Source organism: Solea senegalensis, linkage group LG21, assembly GCF_019176455.1.
Source record: "Solea senegalensis isolate Sse05_10M linkage group LG21, IFAPA_SoseM_1, whole genome shotgun sequence".
Classification (NCBI taxonomy): Eukaryota; Metazoa; Chordata; class Actinopteri; order Pleuronectiformes; family Soleidae; genus Solea; species Solea senegalensis.
Window position 1 is genome coordinate 10,919,008 of NC_058040.1, and position 22,768 is coordinate 10,941,775.

A 22,768-nucleotide genomic window follows, 5' to 3' on the forward strand; every position below is an offset into this window, starting at 1 on the left:
GGTGTGAATAATGGCACAAGAGGCACTGCTGTGAATAAACCTGTGATATTAAATTGATGGCTACATTGCGGATAAATATTTCAGAGTAAAAGGTTTGAGGCTTTGTCACTGAGGCCACGGTTGTAAATGGATTTCCTCTTTTTTTATTGTGTCCTGGCTTTGCTCTAAGCATGTCCTTCCTATCTATCAGTCAGGACGGGCCTGGCTGCTCCCCTGATAAACCTACAGGATTACAGACATGCTCCTCTTGCTCTTGCTCACAGACGATTAGCTCAGGCTGGGCTCCTCTGGGAGCGGAACCAGAGCCACTCTGGCCTCTGGGACACACTTCAAATAGTAAGACTGGGCAGAGAAAGAGGTTGGGTGATTTGGGGGATTAGAAGACATGAAAAAGAGGGGATTTTTCCCCCAGTTTTACAGCTGATGTTCGGGAGGAGGGTGTTCCAGCAGCTCTCTCTCTGCACTGACATTTCTGTCAGCAAATTTGGAAACATTTGTGTTTTTAGACATTTTCACAAACAACCACAAGCAGAATTACAGACGTCGATAAAAATGTAAATGAATTTATGATCTCATTTTTGGTTCCAACTACATTTGGTATTTTGTGAATTCCCCAGTAACAGATTCAAGCATTTCAGACAGGAACTGCGCAGATGTGATTAAAAGTAAAACAAAGCAAATATCGCCACCTGGAGTAAGATTCTTGAACATCAAGTATGAGCTCAGGAAAACAACTAACCTGATCATATGATATTACATTATTAATACATGTGCACAATTACAATTTATTTTAGACATTTTGAGGTTTGTGTGAAATAATTTTGATTATTTTGATACATAAATATGAACAAACTTTTAAAATGACGGCAAATATAATAATTATGAGCTTTTCCAGAAAACACCAGAGTGAACGTTTCAGTGTGGTGTACTCACAGAAATGTTTGTCTTCTCTCAACGGAGCCGCTGAAATCAACAGGCAGTGTCACACAAAGCAGCAGCCCACATAACAACACACAGAACCATTGTTTAAATTAAAAGGAATTTACATAATTAACATGACTTATTATTTATAAATCCACACTATAAGTAAAAGTAAAAAGAATCCGGTTAAAAACCCGTGCGCAGGAGCTCCTGCGTCACATTTGTGTTCCGTCCTGGGACGTCAAACAGTGTAGTCCAGTTCTGCGTTTAGATTCGTGTACATCTCATAGATGGCATCTACAGTAGCCGTGAAATTAACCAGAAACTGACGCACGTTTGCCAGACAGTCCTCCTCCTTCACTTCCTCTCCCTTTGACAGCGCCTTGATGAAGTTTGTTCTGTAGGGAGCTGCAAGTAACGCCATCTACAATGCAAGAAAAAAAACAACAGTAATTAGGAAGGGTTTGCACAAATGTCCCATAAGAGTACACAACTCTCTCTCTGTGTTTCTCAGTGTTTGGTTCTCACGTAACCTGCCGACATAGCGACACCGTACACAGGAAGTGATGGAGTACAAATGAAACACCGCCATTCAGCAGTTTCAGCCGCTTTAAACAAACAGTTGTGATAATATTGCTCGACAGATGCAGAGACGCGTCAAAAATCACTCAAAATGACACACTGCAGCTTTAAATACATACATTTTAAGACTGAACTCTGCAAGTTACTCTTTCCGGCAACATTATAAACACCAAATAACCGCATGAGAAAGCTGGCTGTCATGTTGAATAACCAGCTCTCCCTCTCTGACTATGATCACTGTATCACCCACACTCTCAGTACAGGCCGTGGTCGTCTAATGCACTGCCCTTCTATAGACGGCGTCCCTTCATGCACAGTCAAACGCTTACAAATAACAGGCCTGGGTTTCCATTAACCTAAAAGGTCGCATGTCACTCTGCTGCTCAATGACCTCCACTCTCTACCCACGGGCCGCACAAATCAAATTCCAGACACTAATACATGTTTACAGATTGACCCATGCGTTTGCAACCACCCACTTGAACTCAGCGACACAGGCTTTTTTTTTAATGCTTCTTCTTGTCCCTGCACTCAAGACAACCTCTAACCAGGAAGCATGGGGTAACTCATGGTCCACAATAATGATAATAACACAGTACAGCAGCTGTGCAGTAGTTGATATTATAAGGCAAGTTATATAAAATACATCAATGTCTTTCTGTACAATACAAACCCAGAGTACAGGGTTTGTTATCCTAGTCATTAGTCATTAAAGTAGTCATGAATCTCCTACACTAGCTAGTCTGTCAAATTCTTTCTTTCTTCTCATCTCCTGTCCTCATCTGGTCCTAAAATATTGATATCGGGTTAAAAAAGAAATTATGATAAAAATAAACAAGATAGAGGAATATCGTCCCTCTGGTGCTCTTTAGTTGTAAGACTAAATAAATTTTGGTCTTAAAACAATCAAGTTGAAAAAAATATGGGGCGAGTGATATAAAAGCATTATAAAGTCTGTTATAAAGCCTTTAATATTCCCTCCTTGGGCTGTTTCATACACCGCGTTCATGTGAAAGCCATTCTAGTCACATGATTACGAGGAATAAAACTGTTCAAGCGTGGCCCTTTTGCGTATGCCCCGATGTTTTTACTATTGATGTCGATTTATACCCATGAAATATTAAAGGCTTTCTAATGAACCACCCTCTGGAGTGCGCCAGATTTTTCCAACTTGTCTAAAATAATTGATAATAGCAGTCAGTGTCTTTATTGATTATAATGTCTCACGAGTCAGGATGACACTTTATGTCAATATCTTCCCCTCCCCCCGAGTACCGACTGTTCTCCATTGCGGTTCCTCAATAGAAGCACAATAACATATATGCTGTACTGTTAACAATGCAATGGCAATAAAGGATTATAATTCTGTTATATTCTAAAAGTGGTGTATGAGCAGTTGTGTCACCCTCCATCTCCAAGAATTCTTTATCTACTGCTGACACCAATCCCAATCCCAGTTGACACAGCCTGGACAAGTTGCCAGTCACAGTCCAACACATGGAGACGAAACAACCATTCACTCTCACATTCACACCTCCGGTCAATTTACAGTGTCAAATTAACCACTGCGTGTTTTTGGACTGTGGGAGGAAACTGGAGAACTCGCAGAAAACCTGCACACGCACGGAGAACATGCAAACGCCTCACAGAAAGGCCTGACGTGAACTCTTTTTGCTGTGAGGCAACAGTGTGCCATTATACACACACAAGCTCACATTATACAAATGTAAATCAACAAACATTAATATTAAAGACACAAAATGAAGTCGGCGACACATATTTGATAAAGTCCTTGGACAGGAACACAATACAAACAACAGTGAAACTGTGTCCTCATCCCTTCTTTTATAATAAATTCTTAAAAAAAAAAAAAAGCTTTCCTCACTTGAAAAGTCTTTTGCACCATCCAACCATGGTACCTCTTCAGCGCGTTCTCGTACGCTTTCGTCACATTGACCTGAATCGAGTTGGGTTTGTTCTCATCTCTTTCTCCGTCTGCCAAACTCTGCAGCAAGATCTGTATGAAACGGAGACCCCTGCAGGAAACACACAGTATTACAGTAAAGCCTACCCCGCTTCAGTTCTACAGCTCCAAGTTCAGCATTCAGGATGTCATAACATGTGTTCAGGGCGTGCTCACCTTTTCAGCCACATGAGAGCTAATGTTGCTCCAACTTTGGGCCACTCTGCTCCATAGGTTTCTCGCTCGTCCTCCACGATGTCCTGCAGGGTGACGTACTTAGCAGGATCCTTGTCGTACACTTTCCTAATTTTCTGAAAATAAATGCATGAAAGGAGCCGCATTATTAATCGCTATGGTGTGAAACACGATCCGAGCTGAAAGAATTTTCTCTCTGATAAGGTGGTATGGTGAGCTGAGTATGACGATTTTATGGTGAACTAAAGGTTGAGCTAGAGATTCAGTGCATAAGAATAAGCAACATCTAAAGGGCAAGACTAAAGATCATAACAAACAGAGCACTACTGCACTCACCCCTACCTTTCCCAAGCAGTTCAGGGAACTATGGTGGCCTTGATCTGCCAGAAAGGATGATACTCTTTTTTGTTTGCTACAGCTGGGGGACAAACTATTAAAAAACACTAGTTGGGGAAAGTCGACACTCTCCTAAATGATTTTAGTATTATATTCCATTTCTGAGTAGAGCGTTGTCGTCATTTTTCGTTAGAAGAGCAAAACAAAGAAATCACAACGCTCACCCCTTACACAGCACATTAACCAAAACAAACAACCTGATTACTGAACATGAAACTGTGTACAAGTGGTCAAAAATATGGAAATATTACAAAATTAGACAAAAAAAAACCTGTGGTAGCTGTGTGTAGTTAAAAGTATTGCACATTAGGAAGCAATTTTATTCTACATTACTCTTTGTAATTCGGGCCAAACGGCGGTGTAGTGGTTAGCACTCTCGCCTTGCAGCGAGAAGATCCGGGTTCGGTCGGAACAAGGGCATTTCTGCATGGAGTTTGCATGTTCTCCCCGTGTGAGTGGTTGTTTGTCTCTATCTGTGTGTGGCCCTGCGATGGACTGGCGGACTGTCCAGGGTGTACCCCGCCTATCGCCTGATGGTGGAGGATAAAGCAGTAGATGATGACTGACTCTTGGTAATTCACTGTTATATTACCATTATATTCTTTATTATTAGCCTGTTCTATACCTCAGACTATGGTATCCATGTATGTTAACGTGATTACATGTTTACTGTAATCTTAGAAGATCAAAAACCTCTGATTATTACGAGTATAAACATACTATATGTCATAAATGACAAATGAATCAACAGTGACTGTCGCATGCCTCAGTTATTGCACAGCACTGTTGATAGTACAAACCTGCACACTGGACCTTTAACTACTCTGCACATCAAGGCAAGTTTGAAAACTTGTTAAAAGGATGTTAATTATTCACAATGTGTGTGGAAGTGTTACCTTACCGTGATGTTCCCACTAATGTCAGACTTAATGACATAAAACACAGCTGATCCAAAGCAGTCTGAAAAGAGACAGAGACATTTGAGAAGAAAGCAATTAAATATGAATGACTTCACTGCACGTCCCTGAGAGGAGCGTGAATACAAATCAGCCCTTTACACACAGAACATAAAGGAAGGAGGGGGGGTGAATGCAGTTTCATTTAAGTCACAATGGGGTCAATGTGCGTCCGAGTCAACAAAGAGTTTCTCTATACATGAGCTGCTTCACCGCTGAGTCACACACGAATCAAACAACTGTGACCACTTCTTACTTCAGTGCGAAACACATATCATGTTTAAAACTTAAAAAAAAAAGAAGAGAAAACATAAGACGAAGACAATTCGTGAGGAACAAGTCTAAAAACACGTCGCCTTAGTTAAGCCACTTTATAAGTATCGACGTCAGGTGGAGAACATACTCACCGAAGAACGGAGGGAGATGAGAAACAGCGTCCAGGAATGACTTCGTGTCGACGGACTTGTCAGGAGGAAGCTCTTTAAACTGGTTATCCAGTAAAATCGACATGGTGCACTGTTATTGTTAGCAGCAGCAGCGGCAGCGGAGGAAGAGGGGTTTGTGGCAGTAGTAGTAACGAGCAGCTCTCGGCAGCAAAGAACCCGGAACTGTGTTCTTCTTGTCAGAAGGGCGGGGAGACGACGCCAGCCCCCTATCACTCTGCCCCGTCTCCAACAGGTGGGGAAATCAAACACGGGCAAGTTTAAGGAGGTAAAAAATCCACAGCATAGAGCGCAAATACGACAAGAAAGTCCGCTGAGGTATGAATTATGCTTTATTAAACGTAAGGCAGGGCTTGTTTTCAACCACACGGACAGCGGTATAGGCTGTGAGGTTACAGGGAAATTAAGGCTGAGGCCACGGGTGGAAAGCAACGGAAGATACTGTAGGTTATCTCACTGCGTTTGTTTAACTTTAAAGTCTGTAGTGTAAAATGCATAGCTATACGTTCCTTTGGGTTGGGAGAGGACAATATTGTCATGTACCAATCAGGTTATTTAGTTGAAAGAGAGAGATCAAATTTAAAAGGTACAGTAAGTAATTTCGACCAGCTATTTCATAAATCAACACAAAGCAGTTTGAAAATTGTGATTTAGCAACTTATTTCATGAAATAAGATTAAATTATTTAAAACTGAATAATTACAGAAAGGCTAATAGAGCTTTTCCACTAAACAGTTCTAGCACAACTCAGCTGGGTTAAATTCTACTCGTTTATTTGTGTTTTTCTTTTCCATTAGAGATAGTATCTGGTACTTTCATAGTACCTGCTCTGGAGAGGTTCCAAGCTGGAACTGTATAGTGACAAAGCACCTTAAATAACATTAGACCACAAGAACATAAACATAGCAATGAAGTAAATATTGTTTTGTATTTATGAATGACTTTCTCTCAAAATCAATAGAGGCAAGTACATTGGAAAAAAAAAAGCTGTTGGCTCTTTTCATTTCCATCTCATCTGCTTCATTGTAGTAAATTTCAGTACGCTCCTACAGGAAATATGCATCTTGTGCAGTAACCTTGTTGTCCTTACTAGTTTTCTATAGATAAATAAAATGTAAACAAAGGGGGCAGAACATAAAACAGCCTCTTCCTGCTGCAGAACAAACAAAAACTCCCCAGACTACAGATAAACTTAAAGCAGAGTTGGACAAAAAACATTAAAACAGAGATTACTTTGGATCATCTGTCGCATATGAAACAAGTGCATCCACTTGTGCTAATCTGATGAGATGTTACCAGCTGCCTACTGCAGCTTTAACATATGAACTAACTTTTGAAATTTAATAAAACGTTTTCCTCTTACATTTTTATCCCTGAATTTATAGGCAATGAAATGAACCATTGCTGAATTCATCACACTGACAATTGCCATAATTGGACTGGTATGTCCACTAGCTTGTGCTGGCTATTAAACTTCAGACTGATGTTACTGTATAATGAACAGTATGCAATGATAATTCTCATCTTCCTCAATTCTTTTCATAACAATTTAAGCTTTCACATTTTTCCGGCCGTTGTGGCGACTGTGGATGTCTGGCTGGTCACACTGTCTTGCTTTAAAAGCTCATTAAAATGAGAACTGCACCAATGCGTCACTGAAATAAAGAAAACTCAAGTTCTTGGCGGTTAACCACAAGGAAATCTGAACGGCCGATTCACTCCTCAGATCGCTTTACGAGACATGCATAGTTGAGTAAACTTACAACGCTTGGAAAAATCCTTAGAAGAATGTGATAAAATCCCTGACTGAGATGCAACTGAAGACGCTCGTAAAAAAGGACTTGATTGAGGGGAAAAATGGTGACTGAAAACGTAATGTAATAAACAGAAATTATAGTCAGCTATGAGCAATACCAATGTAACCTGCTTTATGGTAAATGAATCAAAACTCTTGGCAAAAATGGTAGCGTAGGTTGGCATTAGCAAGGCTCATGAAAGAAAAGCTGTTCTCCACTTTCAGTTTGGAGAATACCACGGAACATGAGAGGAACAGCTTGTGAAATGAGGCTGATTAATCATTGTTAACATGTCACAGACAGGATGCTTCAGTGGCTGTTTAATGCCAATTACATGTAAATTAGTAAAAACAATTCAACAAATACTGTACATTCAAACACTGTTATGTGTAGTATTCTAGTCCTCTTTCCACCCAAGGCTCAGACTCATCTCACAGCAATGAGTGACACATTAGACCCAGGATCTACAAACAGTTTTCTCTCACTCGGAGGGCACATTGAAGGTTTCACTGTAAACCGTGGCAGTACGTAATTGACCTCAGGCAGCATCGAAAAAAAACACCAGAGTTACAGCACCACACTGAATAAACAGAAATCACAAGTTGCCCGTAACTAACTGCCAGCTGAGACGTCCCAGACCTCAGAACAAACATTAGCCTGCGTGGAACATCGTGTTAAACAAAAAGCTTATGAAAATAAACAATGATATTTTCTTGGAGGTATGACATACAGTTTATAAATAGTATAGCATTTGGGTTATTTCTGATAGAGAATTACATGGATACATATACATCTTATATATTTGCATAATGATAGTAAAAGTGATTTGAAATGGATGTCAGACAGGGCTGTCTCTCTCTCACACACACACACACGCACACTCATATACACACACACACACAAGAAGAACAGCTGTAACATTACAAATCCAAAAACACTTTTGAAATGTTGCGTATAATCACACCTTCACCCAGAGTGAAGAAACTGGATGGAATTTAAGATCACACTCTTAGTACTCACGTGTTGTTCTATTTTTGAACACTTTTTCTCATAATCACTTTGTTTACTGAACAAACATTTGGACTCTACATAACTGGCATTGCATCAAACAAACAAACAAAACAAAAAACAAATATAAATGGCTTAAGTAAAATAAACTGATGTCACTGAAGTAGATTACAGTCCATGTGTTCTGTTCCTCAATGCCAGGTGTCTTACATACTCAAAAATAACAGCTGATCTACTCTGGTGTTCACTGAAGTAAAACGCTGAACTGCTTGTTTTGATGATTGCTGTTTTATATAGACACACACACAACATTGCACTATTAGAAATTGTGTGGATTAAACTGATAAACTATGTGAGGTTAAGGGTCGTAACTAATTTGATCGGATTTGTTTACTCCATATTGCCGTGCCGGAACAAACACTAAAGAATAAAGCTTCTGAGTGATCAATAATTTTGCATTGTATATTTTTCTGTACACATTTCTCAAGGAATGTATGTAAAAGGTTTCCCACTGATTACTATGGGGGGGGGAAAATGGCATCAACTGATGAGTAACATCATTGACAAACTGTGTTTTGGGCGCTTCAGATCTTTGGGTTCTAGTTGTTATTTTCTTTGGTTGTCACAGTGACAAGTTGCTTGGCAGCTTTGGCAATGTCATAGGCGCACTGGATGACCTGCTGAGTGACGAGCTGGATGTCCGAGGGGCAGGGACTGTGATCTGCAGCCTTCTGGCACTCCCCGTGCAGCCGACTGGCACTCAACGTGAGCAGACACAGAGACGCTCGCACGGTCTCCGAGGACGGCCTCTGTTGGGGGCAAAGAGGGACGATGAAGACCTGACACATAACTGACATGACATTTTTAACAGTGGCTCATTGACGATGTGTGTGTTTGTAAACAGAAAGCATTCAAATCAATAATGTTGAACATTAAACTATGAAAAGCAATATACATGGAGTAGAGTCTAGCCGCGGCTGTAGCTCAACTACTGCGTTTACAACTGACGACAGCAACTGTCCTGGTCTCCTCAGTTTAAAAATGTATCAGTCTGGATTTAGCCATGTTTTTCTCACTGTTGTTTTTGTCTTCTTCAGTGTACCGACTTCTATTATTTCCTGGTCAAAGACCAAGTAGCTTGAGTCAGACTGAAGCAGCAGTAGTAGTAGTAATAATTCTACTCCCCATAGTTTCCACCCAGCAATACAGTACAGTTCATCACGGTGTGGTTAGGAGCAGAACATTTTGATCTGACTTGTGTTTCCAATACGGGGTGTGTCTGCTGGATATGTAAATTACGTAGCTATTTACATAATACACATAGCGTACAGTGTGCCTCGCCAATAAATTCCACCAAAAAGAAGCGGGTGACACAGTAAACAAAGAGCAACAATGGAGGACACCCAGCAATCTGTGTTGTTTCTTCTTGGCATGCGGCTGTTTATCACAAGAAGAGGACAAGCTTCTTTTGAGAGACAGTTGTGACTACTGTTACACAAAAGTTATTATTCTGTTGACAAAGTCGACACCACTGTGCTTGATAACCCTACAGAAGGGTGCCAAAAACTGGGACAGTCGAGACAGGCATTTTTTGCTACCCTTTCTAACATTTTACAATGGAAATACACATGATTGTGGACCATATCGTTACGACCGATTGGTGGAATCCTTATCTGGGCGTATTTGAGAAAGTCGATTTAGTACAGTTTCAATGACTCACATGACGTCTTTTTTTTCCTAATGTCATGTAAATGTGCTGAATGAAGACAAGTCATTGTAGATGCCCTCTAGCTGTTTCCAAACAAACATCACACCCTTTAATTACTTGGGGGAGGGGACACCAAGCTGATGGTGGGAGTCATCTTACCTTGGGAAACAGGGCAGCCATCTCCGTTACAGCCACGCAAATCTTTTCAGAGCAAGGCAGAAAGCTGTTTGAGATGGAGACAAAAGAATGACTAGAATGAACCGGTCACGTGCCACATATGGGAACACTGGTTCTAACACAAACCACAAACATTCCCAGTCAAAAACCTCAAAAAGGAGAGCCTGAGGTAAAATTCCTTGTGCCAAAAATGACTACCACACTTCACATTATTGTTCACATGCTATTTACTATTAATTTCTGCTGTTGTGGCACTGATGTTTACACAACTTCAGGAAATGTAATTTGGCTGTTAGTATTACATGAGCAACAGCACAAGCCAAAAGTCAAGTTGTGGCAGCCTGCATTAGACCAGAGATAAATACATTACTGTTCACTGCCTCAGTTTGATACCAAAAGGGCTTTAACTTGACAATCAATGTTTAAAAAAGTAACATGAGGAAAGTGGATAATGTTTTCCCCATTATGATAAAAGCAGAGGGAAATTAATAACAGTAATGTGCAACTACAAAAACTCACAATATTAAAACTACCGGTGAATACAGGAAACCTCCGTAGCTAGACTAAGTCACAGTGGATTTGGCAAGTCATGGGGGAACATGTGTTTTTGTGATGCTTGTTTCCTGTCAGCTGCATTTAAAGACACAAGGCCTGCCCGTCATCAGATGCACAGTTTCAAAATGAGGCCAATCTACATGGGTAAAAGTCAGTGAATCCCAGTCTGTGGAACAAGTTTTCTTTTAATAATAATGCGACTAAATGCATTTTCCATGCAACTCAGTGAAAAACACATACCAGTTAGCTAGAGTGAAGGGAAAAAATTTTTTTTAATTGTATAATCATGAATTACCTTTGGTTTTTGGTCTCCTGGGCGGCTCTCAGAAGCTCCTGTATGTTCTTGGTGATCTGCTCTGTCTTGCAGATGACATCCTCTGTGCATGGCAGGGTGGCATCTTCCTCACCTTCAGCCTCTGCTTCCATAGCATCAGAGGCTGGACGAAGGCTTCTACAAATGTAAAGCAAAAATAAGTCATCAATCTGTTATATGAACTGAAGAGCATTAAGACAAGACGATGTACAAGGTCGTGGTTACTGTTCCAGTTAAAAATAATTGTGGTTCTATATTAAAAAAGTGAATTAAGTGATTTAATGTTAGTCCAGAAATTACGACTTCAATTCAGTGTGTTTCTGTAGCACCAGAAAAAGGAATAAACATTTCCCAGATTAATTAATATCAGAGTTCTTGTACAGCATTATTTTAAAAAGATAATTATCTGAAGGAGCAATTGGTCAGCTTTCCTGACTGTATTATAAAAGTGCAATACAGTGAGAAATTATTTTGGACACGAAGATGGAAAGTTGTATTACCTAGTCCCCTCCATTTCAGAGTGGTTGGGCGTGGTGTCAGAATCATGCTCCAGCATGGTACTCCGTCCTTCCAAACTACAGCCCTATAGAGACATCAGAGGATTAACGTCAACCAAACACAGTGTTAATTGCAGGCTCATTCCAGGGGCAACTGTAAGCAAAAAGAAAGTCAGAATCATGCATTTCTGCACACAAAGCCATAATCACTCTGTCATACATTTGAATTGTTTAAGCAAATACGGAGAAGAAGAGGAGATACACAAACCAGGTCATTGTGGTGCAATAGTGCGTACTGCAGTGGATGCAATTAGTAGATGCAAAGATGTAAACTGTGTCTTCTGTTGTTATTATTGATTACAGCTCATTAGCTCATCATGATGAGCCATTTTATCGTTCTTTGATAATAAACTAACCCTGCCGACGGGTTATTCAAAAGGCTTTCTCAGGTTTACTAGAAAAAGCAGAAGCTTTGCATGAAGTTCACTGCAGAGAAAAAGACTGGAGTTGTTGCATCAGAGGCACGGTGGTGCATGCAGGCACACTCTATTGATTAAAAAAAGCAGTTTAAAAGACACAGGTCAGGATAGAGAAGACTGTGGGGTCAAGCAAAGGGACAGTTTCCACCGTCCCCTTGAGCTGCCTCTAAACCGAGGGGAACTTCGGTACTTAACCCTTCGAGATCTCTCATCCCACGACCAGGACAGGGAAGAGGGGAAGGTAGGGAGGGAGGAAGCGGCCGTCCCCAAAGGACCCCTCCCAATCTAGAAAGGGGTCAAACCAAGTTGAGCATACTCTTTTGCGATGCAATGAATGACTGACTGAATGAATGAATGAATAAATGAATGAATGAAAAACCAACACCAGCACCAAGCCAGGCATCATTATCATTATCGGTCTTGTGAGGACAATCCAGTGGAATCACTGGTGTTCCTGTGCTTACATTGGTTGGGAAGGGTTGTAAAATGACTCCATCTTCATGGCGTGCGGATTCTACCCGGTGGGAGATCTGCCTTGGAGTAGAACCCGTCTCATACATTGACAGGGCACGGCCTCCGCGGGGCGGGTGTCGACCACACGGCCCCTGGAGGTGCTGTTGTCCACTTGGGGTCTGCCATCGGAGTGTTGTGTTTTCAGTCTGCAGAGAGTTCAGCTGGGGAGAACAAAATATCTTTCAATGCAACATTAGCTGGGGGGGGTTAGGGCGATCTGCTTACAAAAGCTCAGCCAGACATCAATAATAGAGTGGAAGGCAGGTAAGCCTCCAGGAGAAAAGAAATGATTCTGTGTGGAGTTCATCTTCACCTCCCCTTCAAAGTTTTTCTCACAACAAAAGGCTGGTGAAGTGCTGACACTTTGTGTTGACAACAACACCTGAGAAACTGCTGCACAGGTGGTTGCCTTTATTTACATGAAAAACACTTCATAGCACATTTCGAAACCAAGAGATTCAGATCAATGTTATAATGCAAATAATATGCAAAGTTGACAAAAATTCTAAACTACATACTACCATATTACTAATTAGGAAATACATGAAAGTAAGGTCCGGTGTGTAAAACTGGGTGAAATGATTTAAATATGGCTGGAAAAAACAGTTGGAAAGGAAGAGTGAGGAATAGGATACTCAACTTCAAACATCAACAACTTCACCGATAAACACTGATACATTTTAAACACTGTTCCTTTACAAGAGGAACTGAATGTTGAACTTCTCTCTCAGCTCCTTGTAGGAATGTTGTGGAGCCAGTTTACTGGTAAGCACCGAGTTGATAGTTCTTGGTATCACATTCACACTTCAATACTTGTAAAAACTAATAAATCACATGTAGGTGTCTCTGTTTGACGCTTGTGCAGATTTTGACGGTGGATGATGATGCTCTTCTCATGTGGTTATGGATAAGTATTTCTGACATGGACCCCTCTATTTATACTCTGTTTGAGTTCACACAGGACCATCACCATTAACTCCTATTTTGCTGAGCAGGACAACAGATTCCTGCGGTGATTATTTACTATCACCACAAGAATGTCACTTATCCAGCAACAGAGGAGCCATTTTCTCTTGTGCCTAAGTGATGTAGAATTGCTATGGAAATTTTAATAATTTATAATTTATAAGTCTTTCCTGGAACTACCCAGCATGATTCATACACAGCATATTTTTAAATTAGGAGGAGGCATCAAATTAACCTTTGAAATAATGTCACAAGAATGTCACAGGAATCTGGCAATGAGGATCAAACTATGTAAATGTCATCAATCGAGTGCAGTGGACCAGTTTTTATGGATCTTGTAATATTAATATGAAAAATATAAATACAAACTGCAAATAAAGATGTGTAAAGTAAAAAATCAGCAGTGCAGACCCACAATGTGTAAATTCACTAACCTTGCTCTGCATCGACCGCAGCTCTTCACTTAGGTGACAGTTGACTTTGAGAAGCTGTTGTATTTTGGCTTCTGATGCGGTGAGCGCGCTCTTCACCTCCATAAATTCCTGCACTGTGATTGGTCCATCAGAAAGGTCAGATGACTCCGAGCTCTGCAGGACAACACATTTCATTTTACACATTTAAAAAGTGACAAATGATGTGCTGCAAATGTTAATTGTAGCAGGATCAAATTAAATATCAACCTTGGTCCTTCCGTCATTGCAGCTGTCTCCGCAAGTGGCCTCTTGGATCGGGTCTTCATCTGATGCCACGCTGTCGTAATCTGGCTGATCGTTGTCTTGGCTCTCGCTGTTGTGACGGCTGTCTATGCCTTGAAGAATAAGCTCAACATTCTCTGAAGAAAGAATACAAGATCAAAGGAGCAGAGATGAAACAAAACCTGGTTGTCGACAGCAGTTTAAATCAAACAGCTAAGAAACCAATTTCATTTTCTTCAACTGAATCCAGAAATCAGGAGTGGCTCTTCTTTATAAACCTGAACATCTGAGAGTTTGCCAAGAAGAAAACAGGCCGTGAGGTAGTACGGGACATATAATAACATCAGTAACTTTACCTTTTAAAACCGATGAGGATACAAAACTGTTATGATACAAAATGTATACAAAAGTCTGCACTTAATAAAAGACAACATTTAACAACAAATACCTCAAATACTTTAGCAGGGAAATTTAAGTTCTGCTAACATAAATAATAAAAAAAAAACATAACAACAAATTCTACCTTTGGGACTGTCGCAGGAATTGCCCCACTGACGCCGTTTAGCATCAGTTAGAATATCAATCACCAAGGTGGCAAATTCGTGAGCACTGAACCTTGCCAATTTTTGACGACCCTGCAACAAAAGAAAAACTCAATCAAAAACACAACAGAGACCAAATGTAAATTATCATTAGAGCTGCAACTAACGATTATTTTCATAATCGATTAATCTGTCGATTATTTTCTCAATTAATCGCTTGGTCCATAAAATATCAGAAAACCTAAAAAAAAGTTGATCGGTGTTCATCAAACCTGGAAATTATGACAAATGTCTCAAATGTCTTGTTTTATCCATAAACCAAAATGATTAACTTTTAAGGATTTCTTTGTTATCCAGAGCAAAGAAATTAAGAAAATATTCACATTTAAGAAGCTTAAACAATCGGAGATATTGTTTTAATCATGAAAAAAGCTTCAAATCGATGAATCGAATAGTTGCAGATTAATTTATTAATCGATTAATAATCAATTAATTAATTAATTGTTTCAGCTCTAATTATCGTCTAATTTATATTGACCACGCGGCAATTATGTTATAATCCCTTGCCTGGTTTCTTGTAGAGGAGTACTCCGGATTGACAGGCAGAAAAGGTACAACCGTAGTATCCGTTACAAGAGTACTGTGGTTCTGAGTGGCCAACCACACTGAAAAACACAATATAAAAGACATTGAAATGCAGACATACATCATGTCATATAACCTATATATACATATATATATATATATATATATATATATATATATATATATATATACACATATATATATATATACATACATATATATATACATATATATATATATACACATATGTGTATATGTATATATATATATATATATATATATACATATATATATATACATATATATATATATATATATATATATATATATATATATATATATACATATATATATATACACATATATATGTATATATATATATATATATATATATATATATATATACATACATATATACATATATATTTTATTTTTAATTCTTGGGTTGCACCTGCATCCGTTTCTCTTCTGTCCACTTCATCATAAACATCCATGGCAAGTTCTTCAAACTGATGGTTACTTAGCTACAACAAAGTAAAGAATTTCATCTTGCAGTTTTAAAACAACCAAGCAGAAAACAGAACAAAATACAGTATTACACATAAGAACTCACAGGAAGCAGATCATAAAAATAAAATATAAAATAAAAAAAATATCTCACCGACTGAAGCTTTTTCTTCGCGGCTTTTGCAAACTCTGACAAATCCAGACTGCTTTGGACAAAACAAACAAATAAATTGTTTAATTTTGCTGCTCATCAAAGTCCACACGAACAAGGTGGCAAATAGTAAACTTACTTATTTCTTATCCATCCAATGCAGCACAGGAAAAATAGGATTGTAACTATATTGTGAATGTGTATCATGCTGTCTTAAATATACATCAATACAATAGTAAATTGCTTTACATGGTAGCCAGGGGCCCAATGGAACAGATGATATCAATCACTTGGTAATGATTTATATGCATTACAAGATCCCAGCTTCACTTAATAATACATATGATAATTATTACAACTTGGATCATAGGTTTTACCTGTCTGCCATCTGTGGAATGATGAAGTGTTGCCCATTTCTGTGATCTACAATAAGAAAACGACAGTAAGTCATTACCACAGGATACACATATGCTACACAGCAGTTGTGCCTGACGTACACAATGTACTCACCGGGTCTTCTTCCACAAAGGTAAAATGTTAACCGGTCAGTGAGTTCATACTGAATCTCCACTAGCCGCTCTGCCAGCTCCTGGTGCCCAGCTTGTCTGCACAGATTAGGAAGAAATAAGGTAATGTTTCAGAAATGCAACACTCTGCAGCAGAAGCTAAAAGAATGCCTCAGGTGGGAGTGGATTGAAGTACATTTAGAATTTAAAAGATGGAAGGTGCTCATTGGCTATGGTGACTAATAAATACATCCATGTTTGGACAGTTAAATTGCTGAGCAATGTTGACACCATCTTTTTCTATTTTTCTATTTTATTTATGGCTCTTTGTTCCAAATTGTGCAATGAGTCAGCTAAAACTGCTTTACCACAGAATCTTTCCTTCCCTTCCTGTATACATTAGTCATACTCTTATTAAATTAGACTAACAAAATGCAACTGGTGTCTGTGTCTAATGTCCACTACAATGCAAAGAATGTTAAATATTTTAGCCATTTCAGCTGGCAGCTATGATTTTGTTACATAACACATTTCCTTTAAAATGCCAATGTGCAATATTCTCATTAATGTGTCTGTAACTTAAGAAGTACACATAAGCAGCAGGTCAGTTCTTTTCCCTAACTTGTTTAAATCTCCAGAGGATGTGTATCATTTCCGACAGCACAGTCACCAGTGAGTTGGGCTTACAGCTACACGACTGTGTAACCACAACAAATGTAATGAAGTATTTATTTTCTATGTCAGCAACACTGTGAAATTAGATTACACAGTCCTGAGCTTCTCAGACATAATGGGGCACAGACGCAGCCCATGAACTTTCCATACTCTGACTGTTAATACAAGACAGTGCCTCAAAATGGGTTTCACAATGCAACATCTCCATTATTAAGACGTTAGTTACATTATAGAAAGTGTTCATACGTATAAATACAGAGCCTATCTTACCTCGCATAATCAATGGGGGTCTTTCCAGTGGAGTCCAGAGCACCGGGATCAGCTCCATAAACTGCCAACACTTCTGCCTGCAACACCTGGCCTGCTTTTGCTGCTATGTGTAGTGGGGTGTTTCCCTTCTCCTGTGATTCCAAAAAACAACATATGCGTGAACATTAGCACGACAACAACTCAAAATTTTAATACCGTTAGACCTACTGGATGGAAGAAGTTGGCCTGTGCTCCCAAAGATAAGAGTCGAAGGCAGGTCTCCAGGTTTCCAGTGCGAACACTGGAGTGTAGTTGCTGAAAGGAGATCAACATAGTGACTTGTGAGTGATGTGATTGATTGATTATCCTACTGAAAACACATTTTTATTTCTATGTTTCTATATGATAACAGATTGGCAATTTAAAGTTTGTATATTCATTATAGAGGCCTTTCTCTTCATAAATTAGGTTAATGTTAATCATACAAACTGCAGAACATTCATAGTACATATTAGCCCCACTTGTTATCTAATTATTTTTGAACAATACAGGACTGTACAAATCCAGCAGGAAAGGAAAATAAAGGTAAATGTTGAGACAATGAAGGGATTTCTCACCTTGCTGAGGTCTTTTGCGGTTACACTATCATCTTCCCGACAGGGCATTCGATGAACATATGCCAACATCTGATATTTAGCCTTGATGAACTCTGTCTTGTTGGGACTGTAAACAAAAAACAACAAAAGATGCTCAAATCCAAATAAAAGACACTGGAAATAATGAATACCACATCCTACAAGACACAGCCATATTTGCAGCCAAAAGTATGAATGTACAGTGACTTATTTCTACCATTATCCAGTCATAAATACCACACCAGAGAATGCCTGACCCTGCAATCTTGCTGCCACGCCATTCAAGAGAACACAAAGACTTTTACTAGACCACCACTTTTCAGAACCTGGCCTCCTATATGCAATTAGAGTTACAAACTCACATCAGAACTCATAGTGTTGATCCTTCCTCACCATCATACAACCAACTCTAGCTCTGAACAGAGTACAGCACAGTTAAGAGAAAACCTGAGTTTGATTTTAAAGTTAATAAAACCTGTGACTGACTGGTTGTGACATATGACTGCAAATGTGCGGCCTGTTTCGAACAACTTCATTCTTAACCAGCAATGTGATTTTAAATGTATTTTGTTGGTTCGCAAATTTTTCGTATCTGTGTGGCTTAAACAAGTTAAAAATAAAGGGATCGGCCACAACAGTGAAACCAGTTACCACATTAATGTTGTGGCATAAATATGAACGCTACAATATTTCCTTGTTATGTGTGTGAAGCAGGGTACAAGTTGAAGCAGCTACAATCTCTGCCATGTTCAGTTCCTGAGAAAGTTGAAGGGACCTTTTTATTTTTTTTTAAAGTAAGGTTTATTTCCTCAGAAGGCTCTGCAACCCCTTGGGAAACTTCCTGTAACCATTGAGGTGGATGAGATGTATCTGACAAAGATGATAGCTGTGTTTGGTGCAATGCGTACACTGTCTGCATCTGTCTGGTGACTGAATGCATTTGATCTGGATTGGACTAAGCACTACTGTGTTTATATGTGGGTAAGCTTTACTCCACCATCCAAACACCAATTTGACAGTGTTTATATCAGACAGTGGAGGACAGTGGAGGACGACAAAAACATTTCGGCCTTATAGACACTGTTTTTGTTATATCTTTTGAGCTATGGTACATTGTGATGATTGTAAAGCAATAAAGGTAATACGGTTAAAGCAGCAAATTCTTTAAAACATGAGAACATAATACAAAAAAAGAGGAAAAGAAAAAAATGAAATAAATACACATATATATATAAATATATATATGTATATATAAAAAACATGTCCAAAAAGGAGTAGGAAGAAGCCATTTCTGTTGACATAATGTACATTGTGATGCATATTTGTATTGTGCTATACAAATAAAATTGAAGTTCAAGTTACAACAGACCGATGAGTCATATTTCTGGTACAGAGGACCAAATATGAATGTTCCCTGACCTTAACTCTGAAAATCTATATAAGTTTGAATCAAAAGAGCAAACAAGCATATCTAAATATGAACTGACAGATAAAAAAAATCTGAAACAAACTTACTGAACTCTGTCCTGGGGATTTGCTTTACGCTTCCCACTCACGGAGGAGGAAGGATCCAGAAGACTATGCTCCCATATGGAATTAGCTCCATTGCCATACAGTGTCTGGACCATCTAAAACATGGAACCACAAAACAGATTAATTCAATCAATTAAATGAACCATAAGGTAGTTCAGGTCAATTGTGGTAATAATATGGTCAGTACATTATCCACCAATAATAATAAACATCAAAACAGTTTTCCTCCAAATTCATAAAAAAAATTTTCACATCATTACTTTTTACATTTTTAGGTTCAGATTCATTTTTTATTTATTTACTTACATAACAGAATATTTTACAAGACTTTCACTATTACAACTATTACACTATATGACAACTTTGTTTTGGTAGATGTACTGTTACATATGGGCAATAGGTAGGTTAGGTAGCAGTCAAGAATATGTTTCCATCATTATGTTGTTCCGTTTAGTTAAGTATGAAAATGTAAAGCTCTGGAAGTCTCAGTGAGATATGTAGCGTGACGTTGTACCAGTGCGATGACAATGAACAATGGCACTGAACACGACATAGCAGACAACAACACAATGGACAACAACGGAGCAGCTTGGTTTTTTTTGTCAACTCAGTTTGTAGCCGTTTCGACAAGACGTCAAGCAATGTATGAGAATAGACTGATGCCTTAAAGGAAACTCCGGTCGCAAGGGAGTGATGTTTTTTGATGCCAAATCAGCTGACCGTTGTGGGTCTAGCTCCATAACAATACTCTGAACCCCAAGGGAAGGGTACCAAAAAATGGAAAGGTTGGGGAAAGTTATTTTGGTACTATTCCTAATGTAAACGCAAAAAAAAAAAATAGGTACGTACTGAACTGAACCGGTCCATATCAGGTTCATGGGGGTGCAATGTGTGTAAAGTGCACTATGTAAACAGTATAACTGAGTAGAGAAGGGGACTACATTTATGTCTTATCTTCTCATCAGGAAGTTGACAACCCTGGGTGGTTATGTCCCAGTGTCTCCTCACCTGTAACTGGGACGGTGGCCACGGAGAATGGGTCAGATGACGGACTTGAGAGCTGTGTCGCCCCAGACCTCGATGGATGCTGCAGCACTCATCGCAGACTAACACACCCCTGTTGACAGAGGCCCAGCGTGGCTCTGCAAAAACATGCAGACATTTGAAAGTTACTACTTACAAACTAACGGTAATCACATAACAATACACCCAACAATCGATTTAACAGTTATGATTTAGTTCAACGACTCCTATGAGCCAAGGATATGTACTATGTGACAGCCATAGATTAACTCCATCATGTTAGTGTTTTAAAATATTAGCTTTCAAATGCAAACACACGCAAATAAGTTAGCTCGGGACCTAATTTAGCTACACCAGCGCTAACGAAAGACAGAACCAACCATCATTAATTAAAGACATTTCAGGCACGACGAGTAAGTACAATGTGATTCCACAGACAAGACATAGGCGCGACAAATGTTTCCACGACACGGAACATTTCCAACCGCCCAAATTATTAACCACACAGTGTAGGTAGCAACCGCTAATTATCATTTGTGTGTGTTTGTAAATAAACTAGCTTAGCGAACTGGATAAGTTGCAGTTCAGAGCTAGCTGTGGTTAGCTCTGCGGCTAACGTTCCAGCTAGCCTGTTTGACATCATACCCGGAGCACTGCAATCAGCGCAGACCTCTCTGCTTCGTACTCGCTTTGACATCTCTCGATGGAAAATCCTCAGTGTCCACGAAAGACGAGTGTCCGTGGGGTGTGTTTTGACACAGCTGGACAAAAATTAAACAAGCTAATCCGCCCCGACAAATTGTATGTTAGCGTTTGCAGCGGGCACAGCGAAGCAACTGTGTCTGTCTGGCGTCTGTCCTCCCTCCCCTACTGTTGAACAAAGCGGTGTCCCATCCCAACACTCATACTGCCGCCTCCTCTCTGCCTCCTTGTCAGCTTCCTTCCTTGCCTCCTTCGACGCCTTATCACGTGATAACAGACCGTATCATCCAGCTCACCCAAATGAGCATAGGTGGAAAGAGTACTAAAGTATTCCTCTCAAGTAAAAGTACATCAACCAGGGTAAAATATACTCAAATATAACAAGTAAAAAAGAACATATTGTATTGAATTAAAGGAACATAACACAATACATAATGAATGATGTCTTTGTTATATGGATCAAAGAAATTAGAAAATATTCACATTTAAGAAGCTAAAAAATCAGAAATCTTGTTTTAATTATTGAAAAAACACTCAAACTGATTAATCGATTATCAAAATAGTGGACGATTCATTTAGCAATCAATAATTGATTAACTGAATAATTGTTGCAGCCTTAACCCTGATTTTCAACTGTAATAATGTTACATTTTATGTATAACTACTACAGGTGTGTATATGTGAGTTTTAGGTGGCATCTATCCACCGGTCGATATGTGTCTGTTCTTAAATACTTCCTTTCACCCCAAACGCATTTCAAATAAATGCCCATTCCAATCTTTACAACATTTAAATCTTGGTCAAAAGGCAACTGTAGATGTTTTAAGTGAATTGGTTGTGTTGTCAATGTTCATGTTTAACTGTTGTTGTTTTTTGTATTCTGTGTGTGCTGTGTATGTGTGTCATGGTCTTGATTTCGGAACAAGTCTGGTCATGACTTTGTCACTGTGGTTGACTGCACGACTCATAAGGGCAAAAGAAGGTTGCTCAAACATCACAGTTCATTACATAATAAAAAAAGGACTTCAAAACAAAAACATAGCCTACATCACTGGATGTTTGTAAATGACTACATGATTTCTCATTAGTCTTATGGTGGCAATTAAAGCTCCAGTATGTAACTTCTGCCACTAAAACACTTTCAGCATCACGTCACAGCAGTGAATCAAAGACAGTTCTAATCTAAAGCTCAAAAACAAGCTTCTGGAAGTAAAACCAGTCATGAACTGAGCTGCAATGAATGACACAGACACTGCTGTGAGGCTGGGACGGGTTATGAGCCACTGGGCCCCTGGGCACAGACTAAAAAAGGGCCCCCCTGCACACTCATGCACAAATCGACGAGTTGCACAAAGACAAAAAAATGTGGTTGTCATGCACTAGCTTCATCTGCTTTTTGTCAAGTAATACCTGGCTAGTAATAAAAAATGTAATAATAGTATGATTGAGGGGGCCCTATTCATCAGACATCAGAGGTGGATAACATAGCCTGATGGG

General features: G+C 39.2%; 2 protein-coding genes across 7 annotated transcripts; both read right to left on the reverse strand.

The window, feature by feature from the left end:
- Positions 1-547: 547 nt before the first annotated feature.
- Positions 548-5,631, reverse strand: LOC122758283 (glycolipid transfer protein-like). The gene is made up of 5 exons (XM_044012326.1): positions 5,421-5,631; positions 4,959-5,017; positions 3,644-3,777; positions 3,389-3,539; positions 548-1,345 (listed from the first exon to the last, which is right to left on the reverse strand). Exons 1-5 carry the CDS (start codon positions 5,521-5,523, stop codon positions 1,163-1,165), a joined length of 630 nt encoding a protein of 209 aa, XP_043868261.1. The 5' UTR covers positions 5,524-5,631; the 3' UTR covers positions 548-1,162.
- A 1,926-nt stretch (positions 5,632-7,557) lies between these two features.
- Positions 7,558-21,458, reverse strand: git2b (G protein-coupled receptor kinase interacting ArfGAP 2b). Of its 6 annotated transcripts, none has more exons than XM_044012383.1 (21): positions 21,215-21,458; positions 20,555-20,688; positions 19,529-19,641; positions 17,996-18,101; positions 17,607-17,693; positions 17,400-17,530; positions 16,459-16,553; positions 16,326-16,371; positions 16,088-16,093; positions 15,952-16,000; positions 15,742-15,814; positions 15,273-15,370; positions 14,687-14,798; positions 14,149-14,300; positions 13,903-14,055; positions 12,454-12,663; positions 12,185-12,274; positions 11,514-11,596; positions 10,996-11,151; positions 10,128-10,191; positions 7,558-9,069 (listed from the first exon to the last, which is right to left on the reverse strand). In XM_044012383.1, exons 1-21 carry the CDS (start codon positions 21,264-21,266, stop codon positions 8,860-8,862), a joined length of 2,220 nt encoding a protein of 739 aa, XP_043868318.1. In that variant the 5' UTR covers positions 21,267-21,458; the 3' UTR covers positions 7,558-8,859. The 6 variants fall into 6 exon arrangements, with proteins under 6 accessions (XP_043868318.1, XP_043868317.1, XP_043868320.1 ...); XM_044012382.1 differs by having other exon boundaries at positions 15,952-16,003; XM_044012385.1 differs by lacking the exon at positions 16,088-16,093.
- Positions 21,459-22,768: the final 1,310 nt, after the last annotated feature.

Excerpts from the sequence above, each read along its gene's own strand:
- LOC122758283 (XM_044012326.1), bottom strand. The coding sequence starts at position 5,523 with ATGTCGATTTTACTGGATAACCAGTTTAAAGAGCTTCCTCCTGACAAG. Across the intron at positions 5,018-5,420 it reads TCATCTCCCTCCGTTCTTCG|ACTGCTTTGGATCAGCTGTG; the intron begins GTGAGTATGTTC and ends GTCTCTTTTCAG. Across the intron at positions 3,778-4,958 it reads ACATTAGTGGGAACATCACG|AAAATTAGGAAAGTGTACGA; the intron begins GTAAGGTAACAC and ends ATTTATTTTCAG.
- git2b (XM_044012382.1), bottom strand. The coding sequence starts at position 21,266 with ATGTCAAAGCGAGTACGAAGCAGAGAGGTCTGCGCTGATTGCAGTGCT. Across the intron at positions 14,056-14,148 it reads GCAATGACGGAAGGACCAAG|AGCTCGGAGTCATCTGACCT; the intron begins GTTGATATTTAA and ends GTTGTCCTGCAG. Across the intron at positions 9,070-10,127 it reads TGGCTGCCCTGTTTCCCAAG|AGGCCGTCCTCGGAGACCGT; the intron begins GTAAGATGACTC and ends TGCCCCCAACAG.